We start from the raw sequence: 24,636 nt of genomic DNA on the forward strand, positions 1-24,636 counted from the left end.
ACTAGAAGCGGCTATATGTTCTGTTGTAAGATTTCTATTTTCAGCAGTAATGGATAACTAGTAGTTGGAAATCTGCATACAGAGGTGTCCTTTCACCTGTAGAGATCAGTCATAGAAAGAAATAGGAAATGTAAGTAAATGGCGACCTCTTGTGTCATTTCTTCAAAAATCATTCCTATGGCATAGTTGCCTAAAGAATTGCCTGTTTAAATGTAGTTGATAAAATTACAATAAATTTTGCCAGCTCGAAGAGCATAAAAATCTATATTTGAAGAATATGCTAAATTATGTGTCTTAACGAAAATGGGTGTGAGGATAAATAGCATTGTTGGTTTCAATTGTACACACAAAAAAACTCCGTCAAAGGTACAATGATTGCGAGAAAAAGTTTATTGCAATTATTTGTTTTAATTAGCATAGCTGAATGTGTTTCGTATATCCTCATAGATTTGCCAAGTGGTGTGCAATTTTGCAGGCGGGTTGTCGGTTGTTTGGCCTAATAGTCTTCGTCGGGACAAAGATTGTATATATAAGAAGATAAAAATCCGTCTCAGCGTCCGCTAGAATGGGATATCCAGCACCTGCGCATATCCAGGCTACAGACGACGCATGGGATGCAAAAAAGATTTTTTTTCTGATACAACAACAACGCATCATGATCGAAATCGAGCATACAGAGTCTCTCCTAGACAATTTAAAGTTTTACCTTTGCTTGTTTCTATTATTTAGGCTACCGAGTAAGCGGCAATACACATTGTCCCACTGCGCATGTGCGAAGTGTGACAACTGCCAAACAAACGTGATTTTCATCAACTTAATGACACTTATGATGCACGGAGCACCATCAGTGGAAACTATATATTGCGCAAAGACAACTAAAACTAATAAGCATATCGCCAGAGGAAAGTTTTCCGACGGAGTCCCTGACAGACAAACCGACTCGCAGTCACAACAGATGCGGTCTAATCTGAGGATATTTAAGCAAAGACGGAAGTATACGGGGGATTCTTGTCTCGCTTCGCTAGTTTTGTCTCTGGCTTGAGTCGGAACGGGTGATTTTTTCAGGAGGGAAACTTTATAAGGTTTAACCCGATCTGAACACGATTAATTCATATAGCTTAATTACCCGAGCCACTATAGCCACACTGAAAGGTAAGAGCAAATTTCCATTATTCAACATGTTAATTTTGTCGGTATATAAGGTTATTTAATCCGCCTGAGTTTGCGCCATTTTCGCTAGTTTGGTGAATGCATAAATGTGCGCCTTTTAGCTCTGGCGTTCTTTGTCCCTATTCTACCATGGGTTATGATATGGTATATTACTGCTGATTTTTTTCACAATACTGATAGCGATTCCAAACTAGGTAGTATTCAACGTTAAAATGAAAGCAGTGTTCACTTTCTCGCAACCAGATCTGTGGCCAAATCAAGTGCATGTGCGCATTTTTGTGCTGCATCAGGCCGCGCCAAGCGCTATCAGCGCGCCAGCGCCTGCTAGGCAGCAGGATTCTGGCGCACATGAGCTAGCTATCTAGCTAACCGGCTAGCTTGCTAATAATGTTGGATAGCTTGAGGGTCAATTTGTGAACGTTTACGTTGGTAGCAAGCTTAGCCAGGAGCTCGATGGACATTGGACTAATGTAGCTAACGAGTTCACTCCACTTTATAACCCCCGTAGTTTCAAGGTAACGTTACTGGCCACTATTTGAAGAGTTCAAAAACGTTTGTGGCAGATGTGTATTACCGCTGGCTAACTTCGCTAGCCCCATGTATTCATGTGGCTCGGCTTTAGGCTCAACATATTCAGGCTGTTAAAGTTAAATTTTAAGTTGGTAAAGTGGAGCTCTACTCTGTGAAGTCAACGGGTAACGTTACCGTGTAGGCACTAATTTTGCTGGTAGCGTTTTGTTGCTTCGCTATTATGGCTACGTCAAAAGCGTCGTTGCCATAGAGATCATTAAGCGTGCTTATGGAAGAACTTAATTTGTACTCCTAGTTAGCACTGAAGCATTGTGGGATGGCTAGTCAGTTTTATAGCGAGAGACAAGTTAGGTAAAATTTAAGAGCAGGTTAATTATGATCTGGCTTTTTATGAGCTAGATGGATGGCATCGTATCGGTCAGTGACTTTAGGACATGGGTCTCCAGTGATGTGCCATGGAGTCTGTAGACTTTCATTCCAATCAAACACTACACCAGCTGATTTCACTGATTAACAGGCTTCAACCAGAGAGGAGGAATTAAACAGTGATAACACCTGGTGTAATCTTTGATTGGAATGAAATCCTGCAGACTCTCAGCTCTCCATGGCACACAATTGGACATCACCGCTCTAGGAAGACATGTAGTAAAGTCCTACAATATATTATAGTAATAATAAGATGAACTTTATTGTCCCCAAGGGGAAATTTGTCTTGGACATAAAGTGCTGCTGCTCCACTGTATCTGTTCCCACTCAATCTTCAAGGCAATTAAACTGATCTCCTGCACAAAGTCCTGGACTGGATGAATCCATGTTGCCATATTAGTTGTGGATAGAGAGTTGGGCAGAAAACTCTCTGTCCACAGGCACATTGGCTGGTGGAGCTCATAAATAACCATTCACTTTCACTATTCTTTCAGTCAACTAGATGTTTAAAATACAAACGCACCTGCACAATGGTCAATTTAAAGTGGTTTGAGTAAACGAGCTTACCAGCCACAGCCAAAATTTGCCAGGTGTTGTCTAGTTTTAATTTCCCACCTGAAAAAGTTACAAAGGAGTTTTTTCCACCACTAATAGCGACAAGTGACACATTAATGTGGCATCAGCAAAGTGGTTAGTCAACAAAGTCCTGTGTTTTTTTTTGTTTTTTTTTTATATATATTTTTTCTATATATATAAAGCCGTTTACTTTTTGGTCAACTGACAACAGGCTAATTTCATTAATGTTTTAGATTAGACTCATTCTTCCCTTTTTCCAAATTGTAACTACTAGCTGTATCATTGATTACTTCACATTATCTGGATGAAGTGATGATGGGATGTTTCTTTTTCAGGACAAGACATTGTTTTTTGTAACTGATCTCTTGTAGACTCAAAATTGTCTGTTTGATTGCAGGAGTCCAGCAGTCATGTCTGGCATTGCATTGAGCCGGCTTGCCCAGGAGCGCAAGGCATGGCGGAAAGACCATCCTTTTGTAAGTAGTATTTCATAAGATGCACTTGTTTCAGGTTTTACAATGCTGACCTCTTTCGACTTTCTTCAGGTAGAAAGAGGAGTGTCCACTCTTTTAGTAAACGCGGCTCTCTGACTGTTTGTGCTCATTTAATTTCTCAGGGATTTGTTGCTGTACCAACAAAAAATCCAGATGGAACCATGAACCTCATGAATTGGGAATGCGCTATTCCTGGCAAGAAGGGGGTAATGTTATCATTTTGTTTAGCAATTGAAGTATGCAAACAATACCACCTTTTGCTTTATGTAGTGGCCCCTGTCAGATATGGCACTTTGAGCAGTGTAAGCCAAGACAGTGACACTGGCATAGCAAATGCAGAATAGCATGCAAGTCTTTTTTATTTTTTTATTTATTTTTTTAAAAGCAGCTCTATTACTTATTCTTATTACAACTCTGGAGGTATGTGGTATGTCTTGCATATCCTCTTCACTTGTCAGCATAGCTAACTATTGCCAAGAAGAAGACTGAGCCAATTTCTCAGGAACCAAAACTATGGTGTGAAAACTTTATGAATATCCTTAGGGGGAGCTTGATCCGGCTTCTGAAAACCCTAAACCTGCCCTTGGAATCAAATTTCACAGTTCAATTTGAGGTCAACTGCAATTGGTGTCTCACCTGCTGCTATTAATGACACAGTTTCTAAAGGGCATTATTGAGAAACTTGATGTAGACACCTTTTTTGTTTTGGGTCTAGATAAATATGTGGCGATTTTTGGAATCTATTATTCTCTGTTCTCAGACCCCCTGGGAAGGAGGCCTGTTCAAACTGCGCATGTTGTTCAAGGATGACTATCCTTCCTCGCCTCCAAAATGTGAGTTACTGTCTGACCTGTGCTCAGTACTAACACAATCTTTAGTAGTACTACTCACATTAACAGTACTGTGTGTGTGTGTGTGTGTGTGTGTGTATACTGTATGGAAATGTATCAGCATGCTACAGTCGATTCATGCTGAACCACAAACACTAATTATGGATAATTGACCAACACATGCATACACACTTGTACACACACGCACGTCGGAGCTCACCAACAAAGGACTCTTTACAGGATAGTTGCTTTACATGACAAAATGACATCCTCAAAAACACCAAAGAACTGAATTCACACCTCTGTGACACAGAAGTCAGAGACTGTGCACAGTGAGCTTCACAGAGCTGGTATTTATAGCAGGACTGCAATTTGGAAACTGCTTTTATCCAAAGCCAATGGACTAAGATGCATAACTTGATGTAAGGAGCACAAAACCTGGAGTCCTGAGCAGTGGAGAAAGCAAAAGGATGTGTTCAACTCACAATATCTGCTGCGAACTATTAAAGATGGTGGTTAATCTGTAATAGTGTGCACATCCATGTTATAGGAGTCTGGATTTAGGTCGGATAATGGCTCTGCATGGCCGTATAATGGCCAAGGAATATGAGGCTGTTTTGCAGGACCAGCTGCACCCTGTGGTGTAAACACTGTTCCCATATTCCAAGACTATGATGCCCCCATTATACACTGCTAAACAAATTCAAGAGTGGCTTTTGTGAATATCAGGATGAAGTCAAACTCCTTCCATGGCCCCAATCACCAGATCTAAACATCACTGAACCTTTTATGGGAAGTACACTGAACAAAAATATAAATGCAACACTTTTGTTTTTGCTCCCATTTTTCATGAGTTGAAATAAAGGATCTAAGACTTTTTCTATGCACACAAAAGGCTTGTTTCTCTCAAATTTTGTTCACAAATTTGTTTAAATCCGGGTTAGTGAGCACTTCTCCTTTGCCAAGATAATCCATCCATCTGACAGGTGTGGCATATCAAGATGCTGATTAAACAACATGATTATTGCACAGGTGTGCCTTGGGCTGGTCACAATGAAAGGCCACTCTAAAATGTGCAGTTTTATCTTGAAAAAAGACATTTATTAGGCACTGAACTATGGATCTCACATGACTAGGGCTACAGATATGCATTTTTTTGAAAACCAGTCAGTATCTGGTGTGACCACCATTTGCCTCATGCAGTGCGACACATCTCCTTCACATAGAGTTGATCAGGTTGTTGATTGTGGCCTGTGGAGTGTCGGTCCACTCCTCTTCAATGGCTGTGAGAAGTTGCTGGATATTGGCAGGAACTGGAACACGCTGTCGTACTCGTACACATCCAGAGCATCCCAAACATGCTCAATGGGTGACATGTCTGGTGAGTATGCAGGCCGTGCAAGAACTGGAAGGTTTTCAGCTTCCAGGAATTGTGTACAGGTCCTTGCAACATGGGGCCGTGCATTATCATGCTGCAACATGAGCTCTGGTGGACATTCCTGCAGTCAACATGCCAATTACACGCTCCCTCAAAACTTGCGACACCTGTGGCATTGTGTTGTGTGATTTAAAAACTGCAATTTTTAGAGTGGCCTTTTATTGTGACTAGCCCAAGGCACACCTGTGCAATAATCATGCTGTTTAATCAGCATCTTGATATGCCACACCTGTCAGGTGGATGGATTATCTTGGCAAAGGAGAAGTGCTCACTAACACGGATTTAAACAAATTTGTGAGCAAAATTTGAGAGAAATAAGCCTTTTGTGTGCATAGCAGAAGTCTTGGATCTTTCATTTTAACTCATGAAATGGGAGCAAAAACAAAAGTGTTGTGTTTATATTTTTGTTCAGTGTAGATTTCCACTTGTTTCATCCTTCAAAGAACTGGAGGCTTTCTTTCTTGAAGAAAGGTGCAATATCCCTTTAAACACAGTTAATGACTTGTATGCATTCTAAGGAGCATTGAGGCTGTTTTAAGAGCAAAGGGTGGCTCTACTCCTTATCAGGTACTTGATATCCATACATTAAGGGTTTCTGTTATTTTGTCCATCCCTTGCAGTTCAGAAGTATTTTAGTATTTACAAGACTTTTGTGTTGTATCTGAAACACTTTGCATTTCTTTTTGTGTTGCAGGTAAATTTGAGCCTCCACTCTTCCATCCAAACGTGTATCCATCAGGCACAGTATGCCTATCTATTCTAGAGGAGGACAAGGACTGGAGACCAGCCATCACAATAAAGCAGGTTAGGATTGCCAAGCACACCTACTTCATTCACAGTACTGACCTTTCGAAAAAGTTTTCACTCTTTTTAAATAGCTCAATTTATTTCTGTATTTTGCATGTAGTCTGACGTGAAACAGCAATCCAGTCTTTGTTCTGTTAATATTAGATTAGGGAAGCAAGTTTTTTTCATTATATTGACATGAAGGTTTTCAGCGCAGTATTCCTTTAGGGGCGATCTTGGGTTAGTGGGTTAGATGGCAAAAAAAATCTACTTTGATTTAGTTAAACTGACTTCAGCATGTGGTTTCCCTTACATGTGAATCATCAATGCAACAGTCAGATAAATCAATTCACGCAGCATCTGCTATAAAAGGCAAAGGAATGATGCAGTGGTGACAGATTTTCTCAGGAAAGGTGATACAAGCACCGCCCATTGTTGTGGCAAGAGCTTGGAGGGGTTACAAAAAAAAATAACAAAAGGTTAGGGTTAGTCTTAAAAGGCTGGTGCACCACAAAATTAAGAGTAGAAACCACATTGGTTTAGTGTTATTTTAAAATGAATACACAATTATATAAAACATTAAGGGAACCCTGGGGGAATGTTGTTTTGTCTATTTTTACATCAATGGATATGGGAAAAAATCTCAAGACAATTTTAAAATGGGTTGTTTGAAAGTTGCAACCAGCAAATCTTGTCAGATATCTGTATTAGTTCAGGACCTTCACTTTAAATGTGAAATGTCTTACAAAGTACAACAAAGCTAATGACCAATCAAATGTCTAAGAGAAAAAAAAATGATTGGGGGGATTGTTTGCATGCATTTCACATTATTCATTGTTATTTTGGGATGTAGCAAATCCAGATTGGACATGTGTCTTTATGATAAGTTGAAGAAAATGAAGTATATAGATATTTAACTCAATTCCAGACTGATTAGAATTATGTGGAAACTGGCTTTGTTTCTTACCCTCTTTGATATGAGTGTCCACTGATTTTCACATGAAAATCAAAATGGAACAACCTGATTGGTCGATTATATAGACTCCACTGGTAAACACACAAGTCTTTGCATCCTCTGTAAGATCTGACAAAAATTAAAATGCTTGGAGATTCATGTAACCAACACAAAGATCTTCTGCAGCCGACAGATACCCATAACCACCGATATGCAGCCCACCAAAGACTCGTTTAGACATGTAAAACAGAATAAATTGCTCATTTTAAGGCTTTCACTTGAGGTTAAACTTTGTGCTTATCTTCTGTCTCATTGGTTCATTAATTTATTCTGCAGATCTTATTGGGTATCCAGGAACTCCTAAATGAGCCAAATATCCAGGATCCAGCCCAAGCAGAGGCCTACACGATCTACTGGTGAGTGGTCTGACTTCATCTCCGTGGTTTGTAATATAATCCCCACCCCCTCCCAAATCATCTGAATTATACATGTAGCTTTTTACGAACTAAAATTCTTATAACACTTGACACAAATGGGTTCATAAACGAATGTTCCAAGGAAGCCTAGAAGGTTGGACTGCTGGCGTTTCACCGCTTTACGGTTCTAAGGAACGTTCTTGTCCTTTTGTGGTGCAAGTTAGTTCAAATTTGTTTATTGGGGGGGGACCTTGATGTCCCATCTCATTTTCAAGGGGGTCCCCTCAAAAGCAATGCAATAATACAAGTACACAAAAACAAAGAATAGTGAAAGTACACAAAGACAAACCTAAGACAAAATGACAATAATGGAGAACGAGACTGTTGCATGCAACTTTTTTGCCTTGAGGCAGGAAGTGTATTGTTAGTTCTGCCCTCTTCCCCCTCAGTTGGTCAAGATCACACCCCAACACTTGACACCCCAACACTTGAGGCTGAGGTAACCGGCATTCGTAAAGCTAAGAAGTAGACGGTGAACACCAACCTGCAATTTAAAAACGAAAACAAGCAATGCCGATGTCCCCTTTTTTAATTTTTTTTTTTTTTTTTTTTTTTTTTTGTCTGCTGCACGCTATGACTTCCCTACACTGTGGCCAATGCAAATGGTATACGCCACAAAATGTCCCGAACACCATGGAAAGGCCATTTTCAGGCAGACAGGAGGGGGATCAAGGCATGTGCACACAGGGTCACAGACACACAGAATGATAATGTCAAAAATATCCTATTTATTGTCATTTTACTGTCAAAAAGTTGGACATTGTAGCTTTAAATCTCACAAGTTCTTTGAAACAGATCTGTTTTTTATTACCATTACTACAGCTGTGGAAGTAGATGGACTGGCTTCCATTTGATGCTAAAATTGACTTCATTCCTCATTCACTTGCCGTTGCATTGTGAACACGGGGCTGGTTCCAATTTCTCAAAAGGGAAAAACGCCTAACTGATGTGAACACTTTAATGTTCTAAGGTGGGGCTGTTTTAATTAGTTGTTGATTGAATAGGCTTCTTTAAAAAATTCTGAGCCTACCCTTTTTTTTTTTTTTAAAGAGACATGTCTCAAATGTAAAGGTAGAGGTGTAGCTGAGGTTGCATGAGGTAGTATATTCAGTGACCCTACGGCCACGAACATTTGTCTGTGTGTAAATGTGTATATATTAAAGGTCTGGGACTAAGTATAAATCCTGCTTTAAAGCTTTTTTTCAGGAAATTTTTGTTTTTCACACCCTAATCGAGTCGACGCAGATGAAGTGGTTCATTGGTGGTTTGTGGTTCACACTGCTGTTGTACAATAAGCATTGTGCACACCAGCTAGGTCTAATGAGATGCTTTACATTTAAGAATTGCTGCATGTGAACACGTATGCTGCTTATCAGCCTGAAAGATGAACTTTTACATGACGATAAACCTTTGCTCACAAAAGATCAGTCAGAAAAGGATTCATGTATTTGTGCTGTGTGGTAAAATTATGTCAAACTGTATGGGGTGATTTCATGACAACAAAGGAAACGGGAAAATTTTGGTTTTGGAAATTGCTTGGAAATATTTGTTGTGATTTCGTTGAGGCATCACACCATCATGATTACCCTATTGATTTTTTTTTTGTTTTTGTTTTAACCCCCTTCCAGCCAAAACAGAATAGAATATGAAAAGAGAGTTCGAGGACAAGCCAAAAAATTCTCCCCCTCGTAAGGGCGAAGACTCCGCTCCGGCAGAAGGAATGGGTTAAACAAGAATCACCTCCCCGCTCGGTCTCTCAATGAATGTGCTCCTCTCACATCGGGACTTGCTTAAAGACTTCTATTTAAAACTCCACACACATTCTGTGCCATCCGCTCTCCTCTGACCTACCATTTTTTGTTCTTAATTGCCGGTTGGCGCATAATGCTGGGAGGGGATGGGTGCTCCAGCACCCTGGTCATTTCTTTTTTAGCCGTTAATTGTCTTATGTGGTGCAAGGGACACAGCTCGGTACCAGTTTCACCAACTCCATGCAAGCTGATTGTCATCAATGTTCAAGGAAGAAAATGTCTGTCTTTTTGTTTTTATTTTGCTCTTTCACAGGGTCTATTCCTTAAGTTTCCCCCCTGTATTTTCCAAGAATAATGTAAAATTTGCTTATTACTTCATTGTCAGTATTTCAACTGCTGTATAATGAATGGCACTTTTATACTGTCGTATCTCACTAGTGTCTCTAGATGGCTCTGTCTAATTCTCTTTCGCAGGTTTTCTATTCAGCATGCTGTAATATATGATAGAATCTGCTGCCTTGGCTGTCTTTTTGTTATTCAGAGTGTTTGCTATGGAATAAAGAAAATGGCCACATTGACTGAAGCAGGTAGGCTTACTTCTGTATCAGACTTTAAGTTTATATGGTGCTTTTGTTCATGTATGTGTTGGAGTAAATAAAATTGTTTCTACGAACCTTTTCTTTAGCATTATTGGAAACTAACAAATTAATAACTGGCTGATTATTACAAGTTAAAAGGTAAAATATTAGAAACAAAGCAAAGCAAAATTGTGTTTTCTAGAAGACCCAATTCATATGTTATTTTTTATTGAGTGCTGGTGATATAGCTGACCATGAGATACTCAAAGGACATGGTGTTGGCTAAGGAAATGTGCAATCGATCAAACAACGTGTACAAACTTATATTTATTTTTTCCATAGATTAGCATGCTAGTGATTTCTAAAGAGGCATGATGAGCCCATAAGTCAAACCTAGTACAGTGATAAAATGTCTACAATCATATTTTGTCACAAGTTCTGAACTGAACTCTGGTTTCTATTTCATGGGGTGTTTAAACTACCAGCCAGGACACAAAATGGATTGTGGGGCCCCATGTGACATGAGTCAGTGTTGTCATGAGCCTGGGCCCCATATGAAGGCAGTCTTAAAAAGTATAAGGGCGTCCTGGTGGCTCAGTTGGCCAGGTGCGTACCCCACGGGGTCCTGGGTCCGACTCCTGCCTGGAGTCTTTGTCATCCCTCTCTCTCTCTCCCATCTTTCCTGTCACTCTACTGTAAACTATCGAATAAAAGGCAAAAACAAAAAAAATATATAACTCTGGAGTTTAATAAAACATTCACTGCATATTTACAGCTTCTTACAAAATTAAGTTGTTTGAAAAGACATGAAAGCAACAGCCTGTGCTATGAATACATGAATTTTCTAGATTCTACATTCTGCATAATAGCATGAGAACAGTTCATGAGTTTATGTAAATCCATGCTGAATTTATAAACTGTTACCAAATTACTTATTAAACTCCTCAGTAGTGTGAAAGCAATGAAAGTGGACTGCTGAAACATTTGTCTATTTTCCACTTCAGGCTGCTGGAGTGTTGCGTTATTAAGCATTATATTTCTCTCTGGCCCTCCATTTCCCAAGGTTTCAAGTTCAGCTTCACACTCAATAACAGTGTGTGTTCCCAACTACCTTTCTACATCAGGTGTACAGAAGTATCGGTTAAATTAGGGCTGGGAAATGTAGTTGGAATCAATATCACGATAATCAAGGATTTTTATATTGATGATATATATATATATGCGTATGCAAAATCGCATGTTAAATAATCGAATGTTCATCCCTAATGCTAGGTGTGATGTCAAACAAAACAGAAATTTTCAAATAATATTCCTTAAAATGTTTCATACCTCATTTTGTCAGTTTTTAAGTAAAATTTGCTTGCTATCGTCAATTTATCCACGATATCCCAAAATCATCACAATACGATTCCACTGAAAGACGATAAGCGATAATATTGATTTATCACCCAGCCCTAAATCAGATCACGCTGCTCTGATGGCATCCATTCTGATAATCCCCGTTAGACTTAACAATGCTGAAGGAGCTTCCTGAACCTCGGCGCTCTGCCGTGACTGAACCGGACTTCTGGAAAGCGCTCAAGGTGCAGTACTCGTTGCTGTACCAGGGAGTGCCTTTCTCTAAGGACGTGTCGCTGCAGAGCCAGCACCCCGAGTCTCCCTCAACAGCGCTCTCCTGCTCACAGCCCAGGGACAGGCTCTTCAGCCCGGGTCCAGGACTTATGGCATAAGGAACGCCCAGGAGAGAACCGTCGAACGCTGGGTCGGATCCGCATAGGCCGTCCTCCATCAGCTGGTGGTGATACTGAGAGGGGTCGTCTTTCTCCGGGACATGTGCGCACTTGGTCATGGTGTCGATTTGGAGGGTATCCTCGGCCTTGAGCAGGTCAGCTACGTTGTCTGCCGTCACCACCCAGCTCTAAAACCACAGTCATTTCATCTGCAGGGACTCATGAAATCGTTTTCGGTTTATTACGTGAGAGGAAAGACCAGTGAAACCTACCTTGAAATCTCCCTGGCAGTCACTGTATAGGGACTGGAAATAGGGTGCTGGAGTTGGGATAAAGGCACTCTGCCTCCACCTGCAAGCATGATGACTATAATGATGATAATGCTCTGTGTGTGTATATATATGTATATATATATATATATATATATGTATATAGGGGAGACCAGGGCATGTTGTGTCACTTTTTACCTTTTTACTTATTGGTGTATTTCTCAGCAGTTCCTTACTACTGAGATACAATATATTTTTCTAGCTTGGCTCTATAATATTTAGTTTCAGAAATAAGCCCGCTGAGACAACTTACCCATGTGACAACTTGCCCCGCTCTCCCCTATATCGGAAATTGCATTGCAGGTCATTGCATTCTCTCTGTCCTATGATTTGGCATTTACTGAGGAGTAAAAAGCTGAAGGAAGGCCTTACTTTTTAACAGGAGCATAGCACAAAAGTAACACGAGTGGCACCATCACACACAAGGGGATGAACACCCTCTTATCCAGTCGGGGCTGAGGAGCATGTGTAATTTTGTCTGGGAACATGGGAAGTAGAAAAGATTAAGAAAAGCGAAATTGCCACAGGCTCAAATGTAGGAATAAAAGTCAAATCAAAAGGTTAAATTGCTGCATTGTCATCAGGTTGCTTTCAAATTAAAGATACAAATGCGTAAGCCTAGATGAGCTGTTCATCTCAGGGACTTGCCGAGTGGCTCTGTCTTCCAGTAGACTTCAGATGACCATTCACTCCACTGTCCCATGTAGTAGGATGGTGTGGACAGGTTGGGAGTGGACCGCACCCTGGCAGAGTAGTCAGTGCCTGGTTTGAAATTAACATCCCTCAGCGAGTAGTAAATTGTTTCTATGTTAATTGACCTTGCCTGAAAAAGAACGAGTGAAAAGGCTGAGCTCTTATGAGACTTTACAAAAGGGGAAATTACCAGAACTACGTTTCCCAAAAAGCATCTGTGATCCTTTTATTTCCATCAACAAAGGGAATCCCATGCTTGATTGTTTATTACTGAATCTTACATTCTCTGTGTGGCCTCTTTTGTAGTATTGGAGTTCATATGACAGTTTGTTGCTCAGTTGGACGCCAGGAAGGTCATAGCTACTTTTCCAGGTGAAGTGGTATTTACTTGAGTTAACTGTGAGGCAGCATGGCGCGTTTGGTGTAACTGTCAAGAGAATGACATATTAAAGAAAACAAACATACGCAGTTTTTTAAGAGGTAAACGTCCATGAAATGTCGGACATTTGAAAAAACAGCCTGCCTTTGAATCAGCTTGTTAGGCTTGAATACCCTCAGAATTAACCCCTTGCACCCTGAGTTTCCCCTTAAATTTCCTCGTAAGTAGCTTTTAAGTAAAAACATTTTTCCAAACCGCACAACCATGTCACATACATATTCTGTATCTCCTCGTTCCAATGCTTCCCTGAAGCTATAGCATGCGTACACTGAGTGAAATATTCAAACCCAAGATGCCATTTTTTATGGCTGCACCATTATAACAAATGGAAAAAATCTAGATGTCTTGTGCATGATTTTATACACATGACCCTGTAATTCAGTATGAAATGTTTGGTATCTTTGGAAACCTTGGGATCTTGACTAGAATTAAAAATAAAGTTCTGTGTGTTTGAACAAAGCGTGTCCGTGAAACGTGTTTGTAATGATGATCCCGCATGAGAGACCTATTTTCTTAATGCATACTTTGTTCTGCATGTTTGTGTGTCTGGGTGTGACAAAGAACAAGCCAGGATCATTATGCTCCTTACTGTTTCTCCTAGGTGTGTATTTGTCGTCCAGCAGCTTGCAGCTTTTAGACCCGTTACGTGTGTTGTGACAGAGAGAGATTTCAAAGATGTCTGTATCCAAGAAGTTCAATGCATCTGGGTCATGCTCATTTGTGTTCAACGAACAGAAATGATACCCGTTGGTGTTTGACAGCATACACACATACTTCTCTTCCTCTGCCAGCCTGGCCATGATAGGGAGAGGCAAAGCAGCAATAAGACCGCCAACATGATATCATGATATTAAAGGCATTAGTGAAATGTGTCGGTAAAAAAAAAGTGGAATCTGCCTCACCCTTCCACTTGGAGCCAGTAGGAGCTGCTGTCTGATGGTGTGATCTTTAGGGAACAGTTGATGGTGAACAGGTAGTCAGTCACACATCGAAGGGGATGGTCCACATCTAGTAATAATAACAAGTAATAAGGGTAGCACTTTATTTGGATAGGCTAATGCTGATATGCAACTATCAGGTGACCAGAAGTAGATGTTCAACAAAGTATCACTTGCCTTATTTGATGCATCTCTACAGACTGTGTAACTCTATGACTATGACTTAACCCCAACCCAGATATTGTATACCTATAGACTACTTTACACTGCTGTGACAATCACCAGAAACTCAGTAGACGTTTAGTAGATATATACACATATTAGTCACTTGATAAGTTGAGTAACAGAATTGGACTATCCAAATAATGTACCGGTATGACTGTAATAAGTATATGTTTTGCACTGGTGTGGGGAAACAAGGTGCAGGAGGAGCTGTAGACCGTCGACAGATACTTCCTTATCCATAAACAGTTTGTGACTAACAGGTTAAAAGTATTAGCAGCCTTTCCTCTCGAAGATAATTGTGAACCTCCAAAATATGGGTGTCACTGTGTAAAAAAAAATACTATGCAATCATAGCACTTTTAAATCATCAAAATGTCAGGTCCCCTTTTAGTCTAGTTTTTAGTATTATATCTCCCAAAGTTATTTTAAAGCCTCTAATTTTAAGACAATGGAATTTCTCTCTCTACAGACTACAGATCATGTGATTTTAGGCTGAATCAGAGAATTTGTATAGTAGAAGATGGTGGTAATTCAATAACCTGTCATTGTAGAGTTGGTAGACATGAGCAGAAAGACAATCAGCAGCATGGACTTCCACCTCGATAGAGAAGCCTGCTCCATCAGATCGGCCGAGACGCGCATCACCCCAGCTTGTCAGATCTTGATGCAGTAATGTCGCCCTGAGTTGTAGAAAAACCTTCTGAGGGCTGAAAGAGGGAGGGAGCAGAGAGTCACTTCAAACTGATAGCTATCGCTGAGATGTTGGTAGTGGAGGATGTGCTTATTTGAGAAAGTGATAAGTGTTAGAGGGCTAAGATTACAGCGAAACCAACCGTAATCTAGTCACATGTCATAACCAAAGGCTGAAAAACATTGTAGTGTGAACCAATTCTGTTTAACCAAGAAGCTATCTTTCCCCCAATCTAACATCATTAACTTAGTACTATGCATTGAGGTTGGTGTGTTTTGTAATGAAATCTGGTATTCAACAGTAGGCCTATGCATCATCAGACCCAGTCATTTGGGAAGAAAATCATCCTTTGTTGAATTGTCAGTTTGGTTTATTCTGTCATCACTGTAACCGCGGTGTTGTTTGAATTGAGGCTGTAGCACCACATTTCAAAAAAGGATTTAAATGATTTTGTCACTGATTTACACACAATAACTAACCATGATGTCAAAGTGGATTTCTTTTATCTACAGATCTGCAGATTTTTACAAATTAATTAACAATCAAAGGCTAAAATGTTTTGAGTCAATAAGTACTCAACCCCTTTGCCGTGACACTCCTAAAATGAGTTAAAGTGCATCCACCTTTTGAATGTCCTTGATTGGAGTCCACCTGTGGCCAATTCAACTGATTGGACATGATTTAGGACAAAAGACTAATGTCTAAAGTCCCACAGATGACAGCAGTAATGTCAGAGCACAAACTTTACCCTGAAGTTCAAGAAGCTGTGTGTAAAATTAAGAGACTGTGAGGAGCCATAGATCTGGGGAAGGGTATAAAACAATTTCCCAAAAGTGTTGGGAGTTTACAGCTTCATCATAAGGAAAGAGCAGATCATCCGTCCAAACTGATCAACCAGGCAGAAGGACCTTGGGAGGAGACAAATCCAAGAACCCAAGGACCGCTCTGACAAAACGAAGTTCCTTTGGCTGCGATGGGAGATCTTGCCGAGAAGACAACAGTCGGTGCAGCACTTCACAAATCTGGGCAGTATGGCGGAGTGGGCAGAAGGAAGCCAGTCTTGAAAAAACTGCACAACAGCAGCCTGGAGTTTACAAAAAGGCACATGAAAGAGTCTGAAAGTACGAGGCGAAAGATTCTGTGGTCTGATGAAACAAAAATTGAACTCTTCAGCTGTAACCCAAAGCACTATGTCTGGCGGAAACTGGGCACAGTTCATCAGCTGTCTAATACCTTCCCTGCCCTGAAGCATAGTGGGGGTGGGGGGGTGGGGGGGTGGGGGAGGGGGATAGAGGGAACAAAGGATGGAGCCTGAGGAGAACCTGCTTCACAGAGCCAAAGACCTTAGTTTGGGGGAAAGATTCATGTTGAGACGGGACAATGAACCTGAGTTTAAAGCCAAATCAACGCTGCAATGCATTCAGAACAAGAACAAGAACAATGTGAAAGTCTTCGGGTGAACCAGCCAAAGCCCAGTTGCAAATATTGACAGTTGCAAATATTTCAACCCATTACATTCTGAGCCATAAGAATTTCCTCCAAAAAGTGTCTAAAATAACATGATGACCATAGAACATATCAAAAAATTTCAGAGGATTATCTTCTATATATGAAATCTTCCAACATGCTATTTTTTTGTTGTGCTTTGTTTTGTTTTCTTGTGTTTTATTTTGTTTGTACACCATATTCCGTCATTTTGTTTTGTGATTGATTGCTGATTGGTTCGATTTAGGCAGGTTTGTTCCCTGTAAAGTCCTTTTGAGACTTGCTTTTGTGATGAAGGGATATAGAAATACACCTGACTGGTCTGTCTCTGTGTTTGGGAGATAGGGCGATGCCATGTGTAGTGTGTTCATCTGAAAGACTGATATCTGGCCTCAATCTCACAGCTAAAGGATGTGACGACTCCAGGACTTCAGTATCTGATACCCATCATGCCACACTGAGGTAGAGTTCTTATGTGAGCTGCTGATCTTGAGCCTTGGGTAAAGCAACAACACAAAACACATTTTCAATACTATTTATGATCAGAATAACAGCAAAGTGACTTAAATAGCGAAACCCCATCAGTAAATCTATTTTAGCTTAATGTGAAGTTCTATACCAACATGAAAGCAGACAGTTCATGTTGATGGACAGTGTTTAGGGTTATTTTATGGCATTTCTGCTATATTGATCAGTTTACAGTGACAGATGGGAACAATTGGGAAGAAAAGACTTTTTCTGAACTGTCAATATATGTAGGACAGTGCATATTGGTGATTCTTTTTGAGAGGATTCATTTGAAATCGCAACATGATGACAGTAACTGGTGGAGAATGTATTACCACTTGCAAGAGTGTGATGGCAACATGTAGTGAAGCGTAGTGTATGTGTGGGTGTGTGTGCGTGTGATAGAAGGAGATCAGTCGTTTGGTGGTTATGTGTGACTCGATTAAAGATTAGAACTGATACTGAAGCTCGAGATCATGTTTCTCTTCCTCTGTGCTGAGTGAATGCGTGTCGTTTCATTGATACTGAGCTTGTAAACATGATAAATTTCACACCAGCGGAATCCATATCACTGTGTTGGGATGTAATCTATCTATTAAAGCACATAAAAAAAGTAAATGGCAACAAATCCGGAGGTAAAATCAGCAGCAAGCAACCTTTTGCTGAGGCTTTTTCAGTTTGACGAGAAAAAACGTGATTTCTAATTACACAAAACTGTTAGATTTGGAGTCATGAGATCAAAGGGTGAGCAATGCCTGGAGGACTCGTTGACAAAAGTTCAAATGCATGAACTTCATCACTTGTTAACGGGTGTCGCAACAGGGAGCCAGCAAAGGTTAAAAGTGAAGATGTAGTCATCGGTTGTTCACGGTTGCCACACGTCTTCAGAGCTAGCTATATACAGTAGTTTGGACAGGAAACAGGTATACATATATGTTACTATACAGGTTGCTGTGTCAAGTGTCTTTTTATGCCACAGACAGAGGTATGAGTTTAATTTGGTTGTTTTTTTTTTTTGAATTCAAATAAAACTATCAGTACTTGTCGTGGTCAACTTACTCTACCACAGAGCATAACTGTGGCCTATTTTTGCATCTTGGAACCTCAATAGCTCTCTCTCTCCTCTGTGTGAAGCAATACAAGCACGTATTAAAAACCTGTTTGCGATCAGTAATGAAGCTCTTGTGAGATGGAAGGCTTGTTAAGTCTTTACATTGCGCAACAGGAGAAACCATGATATGTTTGGCTCTATCTGCATCTTGTTGCAGTCCCTCAGCATCTGATATGAATACGTTTCTCAGTGTTCGGCACTTTGATTAAAGAGCTTCCGTCTTTGTGATAAAGTCTAAAGAAGATAGGGAAGACACCTAGAGGCGTTTCTATTGAAAATAGCTACAGTTCCAAATAACATTTACTCTGTCTGACGAAGATCTGAGGAGAGTGATGCAACTGCAGCAGCATGAAGGCAAAAAGTTCATGTCTCAAATGTCAAGATCAAAATATTTAGAGTACTGCAAATGATGTGAAGTTTTGATGGCTTGTTATTGAAAGAAAACTTTCCATGTTAGTGTTGTAACATCAAAAATGGCAAAGAGAAACTTAGTAGAAATACATGATCTATGAAATCACCAAGTAGATTTTCAAGTATATGCACAAATATCATTAGTTTAACAGGAATAAAGAGTCGTGGATCTGCAAATATTGTGTTATTATCATTTAATGTTATACAGTTGTCATCAATAATTATTGCACCCATTTTGTAGACATCCAGCAAAATATAAAAAGAACAAAAATGAAATGTGATAGTGTGATAAATTGTGATAAATTGTGTGATAAATTGAAATCACTCTGCTTCCACTTAAATATAAAATCAGTGATAATCAAAATATTAGACCAATGAAGCAATAAAGTGTCTTTTTAAGTCTAAGCCTTTGCACATGATTTGTACGTTTTTTTACGTAGTGTTCTACAATGCACCAGCGTATTACAAGACATGATTTCAGATTCTTTACTGTCATGGTAATGGTAAAAAATGACTTTACTTCTTCACTCCAAATTATTGTCATTCAATAAACACTGACCCTCCAAATATACAAATACTCTTATCAACAGCACATCTGATCATGTTGGGCGCGGACAGTTTAAGCTGTAAGGTTGCACACTTGAGGCACGCCGACATGCATCACTCACAGGCCAGTTTGCCATCAAAGGAGGAGAGGGTGATGGCGAAGGCTTGCAGGGCGCACATGGGGAAACTGTAGTCCATGGAGAACACATCCTCTGCCACACGGCCAAACTGCATCACTATGTAATCGTCTGGAGTAAAGATCAACACATAGAGGGAGGAGGGGGAGGAGAGGGATGATGGGCAAGTTAGGAATGTAGACACACACCTACAGCGTTGCATTCATGTGCAATTTTGTCGGAAAATCAAAACTGGAAGACATACAGTAAACGAACATGGACCATGGAACTTCAAACAAATGTTCGGTTAGTTTGGTTAACAACAAGGTGCATGGGTATGTGTTTTTCTACTGTTGACTGACTTTTTTGCCTTGCTGAGAGGGGTTAAAGGTCACCATTGTATCATGAGCAAAACTTTCTCTGAGTTTCCAACTTAATCATCCGACTTTGGAGGGAGTTCATGTGAAATTTCCGAGCAGGAAAGTCGTTTTTCCGATATATCTGATAGCACATGAACGCTACAACCAAAGCCTTCTGCTGTTTGGCTACCGAGAAGGTATCTTGCTCTCGGAGACGTTTCCTGTGGTTGTCGAGCGAATCAGTCGTTCACAGCTTACCGTTGTCAGGGTGGACGATCTGGAAGTTTTTGACGGAGGCCTGGGTGACTCGGCCGTGGAAGTTGAGAACGTAGGAGTGGGTCTGTTCGTTCCAGCTGGGGGATTTGTTCAGCAGGGTGACCAGGTTGTCTGTGTTGCCGTTGTCGTGACGGATCAGTAGAGTCTCAATATCCTGGAAAGAAAATTACAAAATCACAGTCCATTTGACAAAACCTTCCCAGTGGCATTTTATATGCTGCATTTGCGTTGCAGAGTTTTAAAAGTTGAGGAACTTTTCATAAACGTACACTTTTTGGACGGATGCACACTCTTTCATCATTCTCCAGCATGCCAGGGATGATCACTGTCATTTTCCTGGGACCTTTGAAGCCTAGAACATTCTTCTCCTGGAACATGATCATTGATTGTGTTACAGATTTTATTTGTTGACATAAATGGAGGAAAGTTAAGTGTGAAGTATTAAGGCTGGACTCACATAGCAAATTGCTGCCAGCTCTTGCCGGACTGATTCACACTCTTTGATGAAGGGTTTTTTCTCTGGGTTTTCTCCTCCATCGTAGACCGTGAACTTTGTGCCCAGAACGTTTGACCTGAAACAAACCGGCCTTATCAGATGAATGATGCTGAGATGACAGGTAGAACAAATCATCGCTGGGTGAAACCTTGTATCTCCAAAATGTAAACTTTTCAGCTTTGTTTTCAGCTTGATGACAATGCATTTTTGACATTGTCCAAAAGGTTTTGAAAGGGTTTCATAAGTCCAAGAGGTCGGAGAATTTTCTCACCCCATAGAGGGGCGTGTGATCCTTCAATTGAAGTGGAAATCTCCAAGTTTCCCAAGTTTTCACATGACAGCAAAATGGAGATATACCTTAGTTTTCCTATGTAGCTGTTTGTATCTCTGGACAGATCTGTCGGGTCAGTGGAGATGAGATAGTTGGACGTTTTGCACTTCTTCCTTTTTCTGCCTGCCATCAGAAATACCTTCGAGGTGGCAATGAAGAACGAATCGTAGAATAGAAGGAGACAGATGGAAAAGGAGAACTTAGATGGAGTTGTGATGGCTATAGAAAGCAAGATCACATCAGTGCAACTAAAACAAGAGTATGTGCAATGACTAGGATCAAATTTCACAGAAGCACCGACCCTCTTGCCGTCCTCCTTCTCCATGTGGAGGTAGTAGGTGGGGTAAAGTCCCTTCTCCACGCCTCTCCTGTCCCTGGTGACCCGGCACTGGATCGTCACGTCTCTCGGAGCGGGACGCAAGGCAAACTTCTCCAGATCCTCCACTGAGATGGGAGAAGTCGACTGAAATGACAAAGGGAGAGTCACTGAGAACCAGAGGTGGGGTCTTGAGTCACATGACTTGGACTCAAATCAGACTAGAGTCACTATTTTAATTGCTTGAGACTTGACTTGATGTATGAAGAGAATACTTGTGACTTGGGACTTGATTTGACTTGTACTTTGTACTTTGATGACTTCAGAAGGTTTCTAAAGTCTTGACACAAGATCTTGTGTTTGTGTAAATTACTTTTTGTTTGTTCCACCACACAACTGAATTTAAATTCTGCTTTCTGAATTTGTATGAAATGATTGAATTTATTGAAGCTTAAACTGATTATAGAAATCAAACTGATGATGTACTTAGTAAGTTATTATACTATTAAAACCATATTACATTGAAAGGTCCTACATATTTGTTTTCTTTAAGATATTAAATTGATACTGGACTCTTGATAATCTACATTTAGACTTGAGACTTGTGCCTCAGGACCTGAGACTGACTTGGGACTCGAGCAAAGTTGACTTGGTCACATCTGTGTTGAGAATGGTTTCCCCACCACTCACTTCCTTGTGCTTTTCTGTGTCAAAACAGCTTACGTGTCAACTTGCATACGTGCCAAATTCACTTCTGAAAATATGCTAATGAGTTTGTAATTTAGTAGGTTTTAATTTCTCACTCTTTCATTTGAATCACTGTCTGATGACGAACTCTCCCTGTAATTAGAGTTGAGTGAAGCCAGACTCGTCGCAGATTTCTCCCCTTTCTTTGTCTTTCCTGTTTTTTTTTCCTTCTCGATTATTTCCTCGTCTTTGCTGTCGTCGCTTATTTGGCACCTGGCTGTGGAGACAACACACACACACACACACACACACACACACACAATGTTATTCCACGTGACAAACAATTGTTTTAGAGTATTATTGATCCCACCTTGGATTGGCACAGAAGACAGATGACTCACATGTGTTGAGTTGTTGTTTCCTCTTAGGGGTTTGCGGGGCAGGACTCTGGGAGCAGTCTTCCTTTTCATTGTCACTCTCATCAGATTTATTCATCTTTGACTTCACCAACTCCACCACTGAGTCTGTCTCAAGATCTGGAAGCTCCAGGAAATGTTTCTCTGCAAATGGGGAGACGTTTACATACTGTAAAAGCTGAGTGGCAGCATTTTCATGTGTTCCATGTGTAGTGCATTTAACCAACAGCCAGTTTTAATGTTAGAGCTGTAGAATACAGTTAGATAGCAGAGGATAAATTCACAAACATTGATGTTACTCTTACGCTCTTGTTCGTGTGTCTTGTCTTTCTTCTCCGTGTCTTCTGATCCTTTCGCTTTGTCCTTCTTCTTAGTTTTTTTCTCATTTTTCTCCTTGTCTTTGTCCTCTCCCTCGTTCTGTTCCAGCTCTGAAAAAAGCAGTAAGTTGCCAATGAATAATTTATTAAAGGAAGGTGTCTTCTAGATTTAACACATGCATGCATGAAAACACAGGCCAGGGATTACTGACTGGGCATGCAGGGCCCCGAACGCCCCAGATTCTCCTGTAGATAAATTTGTAATTAAACTGTAAATTTGCCCTCTCGGACAAATTTGCATACTATCTCAGCTATCATCACTAGTTGTACACTGAGCAATTTTTTGTGTAATTTGCCTAACTTATCTGATGGGGCGGGAACTTAAATGCACACAAACACACAGACACATTCACATAAGGAATAAAATATGCCAATTGCTTCATCTCACGTTTGGCTTTTTCTTTTTTCACGCCTTTCTTCTTGGTCTTTTTTCCATCTTCCTGGGCATCAGTCTCCACTTCAGACTTTGGCTCCGGCTCTTTCTCGATGTCCAGGTTCATTTTCCTGGGGGTGCCAGGCCCTTCAGGAGGCATCTCATCTGACGTCATCGTTGTTGTGAGGCCGCACTCACCGAGAGTGATCTCCTCCAGTGGATTATCATGGGCATGTTCAACCTGAGCATCTATAGGAGACGAAAACAAAAGTATACAACTGTTTTAACTGTTATATAGTAAGAAGTCCAATTGTACAATGCTGTGGAAAATGATTTTCTAGAGAAATTACATCTTAAAAAGACTGACCAATGTTACATCGGTAAAGTTGTAAAAGATGCAGTCTGCCATTGTTCTACTTCACAAAATAATAAATTATTCTTATTCATATTATTGCAAACCATTCAAGGAAGTGTTGCTCTGGGATTGGCTGATCAGCAGAGCCATGTCATCTGAGCTGCCGGCCTTGTGCTTCCGGTTCTTGGGCCGAGCGTCTCGATTGGCCGTCACCATCTGAGTGTCGGCTCTCCTCCTCTGCTGCTTCTTTATGAGAAGAGTTCGCTGTGGGACATTTAATATTAAACTCAATTCAAACTGTGTCAACTCTGCCTCTCCATACGGTTCACAACTGGAGCTAGAACTAGGTACAGATCTAGAATTATTATACAGTATATTCGTCTTATCACTTTGATATAATACAGTGCTTTCCAGAAGTATGGGTCCACATGACAAAGATGAGCTAAGGAAAGAACTAAGATAAACAACAGGTATAATGAGACATTTTCTTTGGTCAGAAGAATGATAACATTATATTTTATTATTTAACTGATGTGCAAGAAAAGGCCATAATGTGTTTTCCTAAAAGGGCCAAGGTTGGGCTTTTAACTGTAAATGTGCTTTTGATGGTGTTTTGTTTCTGGAATAATTTAGATAATTATTTGTAATATAATTTAGATGATTAATTTGAATTGATTTAACTCTCTCTGACAACTGAGGACAGGATGATGGATGCAAGATTTTAAATACAGTAACCCATGCACCAATTTTCCTATTTACAAAAAACAAAACAACAAAAAACCCTCAATGGCAGAATCATCCTTACACTCAACCTAGAGTCCAAAGAGTAAATAGACATAATCTAATTTGGGCCTGAGTAACAGGTTCAGTTGCAAGCCAACAGGTGATTTCATGCTAGTTTCTAGGTAAATGTCTGCCTCAGGTAGCCTGTGACCATCTAGACCATGAAACTCAAGATAGCTTATATTTAATTGCAAGGCTATTATAGCCTACCTCCATTTTAGCCACTTAAACAAGGAAAAGTATAGCTCATTGTTCTACTGCCCTAAAGCATGGAGTCATGTTGCTTATCCTTTTTTAAATGCAAATACCACCCAGAGATATTATCATTCACACTATGTATTTGAAGTGAAATAGCCCCAAAAAATGTGTCATTTATTTTCTTATTAAGAACATTATCGTTGCTATTGGTACTGACTTTAAATCCACTGGTACTGGCGTAAACCGTCCATATGTATTTCATATCTAAATGACATTAAACATTTGTTTACCTGGATGTCCAGCTTCTGTTGACGCATATCTGGGTCCTCCATGTCTGAGTTAATGGTAAATAAGACTCGCTGCTGTAAGATCCCTTAATCACAGAGTAGGCCTACAAGATGATCAACAGATACACGATGTCTCAGAATAACAGAGGA

The 24,636-nt window shown here is 40.2% G+C and overlaps 3 protein-coding genes across 3 annotated transcripts; 1 reads left to right on the plus strand and 2 right to left on the minus strand.

Annotated features, from left to right (window-relative positions):
* Positions 1–834: 834 nt before the first annotated feature.
* On the plus strand, positions 835–10,101 carry LOC139932809 (SUMO-conjugating enzyme UBC9-B). Its single transcript, XM_071926710.2, has 7 exons — positions 835–1,152; positions 3,101–3,179; positions 3,320–3,403; positions 3,958–4,030; positions 6,160–6,269; positions 7,543–7,622; positions 9,311–10,101. The coding sequence occupies exons 2-7, from the start codon at positions 3,114–3,116 to the stop codon at positions 9,372–9,374; spliced, it is 477 nt and encodes a 158-aa protein (XP_071782811.1). The 5' UTR covers positions 835–1,152; positions 3,101–3,113; the 3' UTR covers positions 9,375–10,101.
* A 250-nt stretch (positions 10,102–10,351) lies between these two features.
* On the minus strand, positions 10,352–15,024 carry LOC139932877 (interleukin-21 receptor). Its single transcript, XM_078290939.1, has 8 exons — positions 14,905–15,024; positions 14,105–14,210; positions 13,792–13,994; positions 13,045–13,190; positions 12,719–12,893; positions 12,443–12,548; positions 12,014–12,092; positions 10,352–11,929 (listed from the first exon to the last, which is right to left on the minus strand). The coding sequence occupies exons 1-8, from the start codon at positions 15,005–15,007 to the stop codon at positions 11,471–11,473; spliced, it is 1,377 nt and encodes a 458-aa protein (XP_078147065.1). The 5' UTR covers positions 15,008–15,024; the 3' UTR covers positions 10,352–11,470.
* A 3,848-nt stretch (positions 15,025–18,872) lies between these two features.
* On the minus strand, positions 18,873–24,566 carry LOC139932859 (tubby protein). Its single transcript, XM_071926789.2, has 12 exons — positions 24,490–24,566; positions 23,323–23,482; positions 22,879–23,112; positions 22,419–22,541; positions 22,099–22,257; positions 21,814–21,974; positions 20,996–21,157; positions 20,721–20,833; positions 20,325–20,439; positions 20,137–20,235; positions 19,850–20,021; positions 18,873–19,364 (listed from the first exon to the last, which is right to left on the minus strand). The coding sequence occupies exons 1-12, from the start codon at positions 24,529–24,531 to the stop codon at positions 19,231–19,233; spliced, it is 1,674 nt and encodes a 557-aa protein (XP_071782890.1). The 5' UTR covers positions 24,532–24,566; the 3' UTR covers positions 18,873–19,230.
* Between the last annotated feature and the right edge of the window lie 70 nt (positions 24,567–24,636).

The sequence above is a fragment of the Centroberyx gerrardi genome, chromosome 20 (assembly GCF_048128805.1).
Source record: "Centroberyx gerrardi isolate f3 chromosome 20, fCenGer3.hap1.cur.20231027, whole genome shotgun sequence".
In the NCBI taxonomy this organism is placed as follows: domain Eukaryota; kingdom Metazoa; phylum Chordata; class Actinopteri; order Beryciformes; family Berycidae; genus Centroberyx; species Centroberyx gerrardi.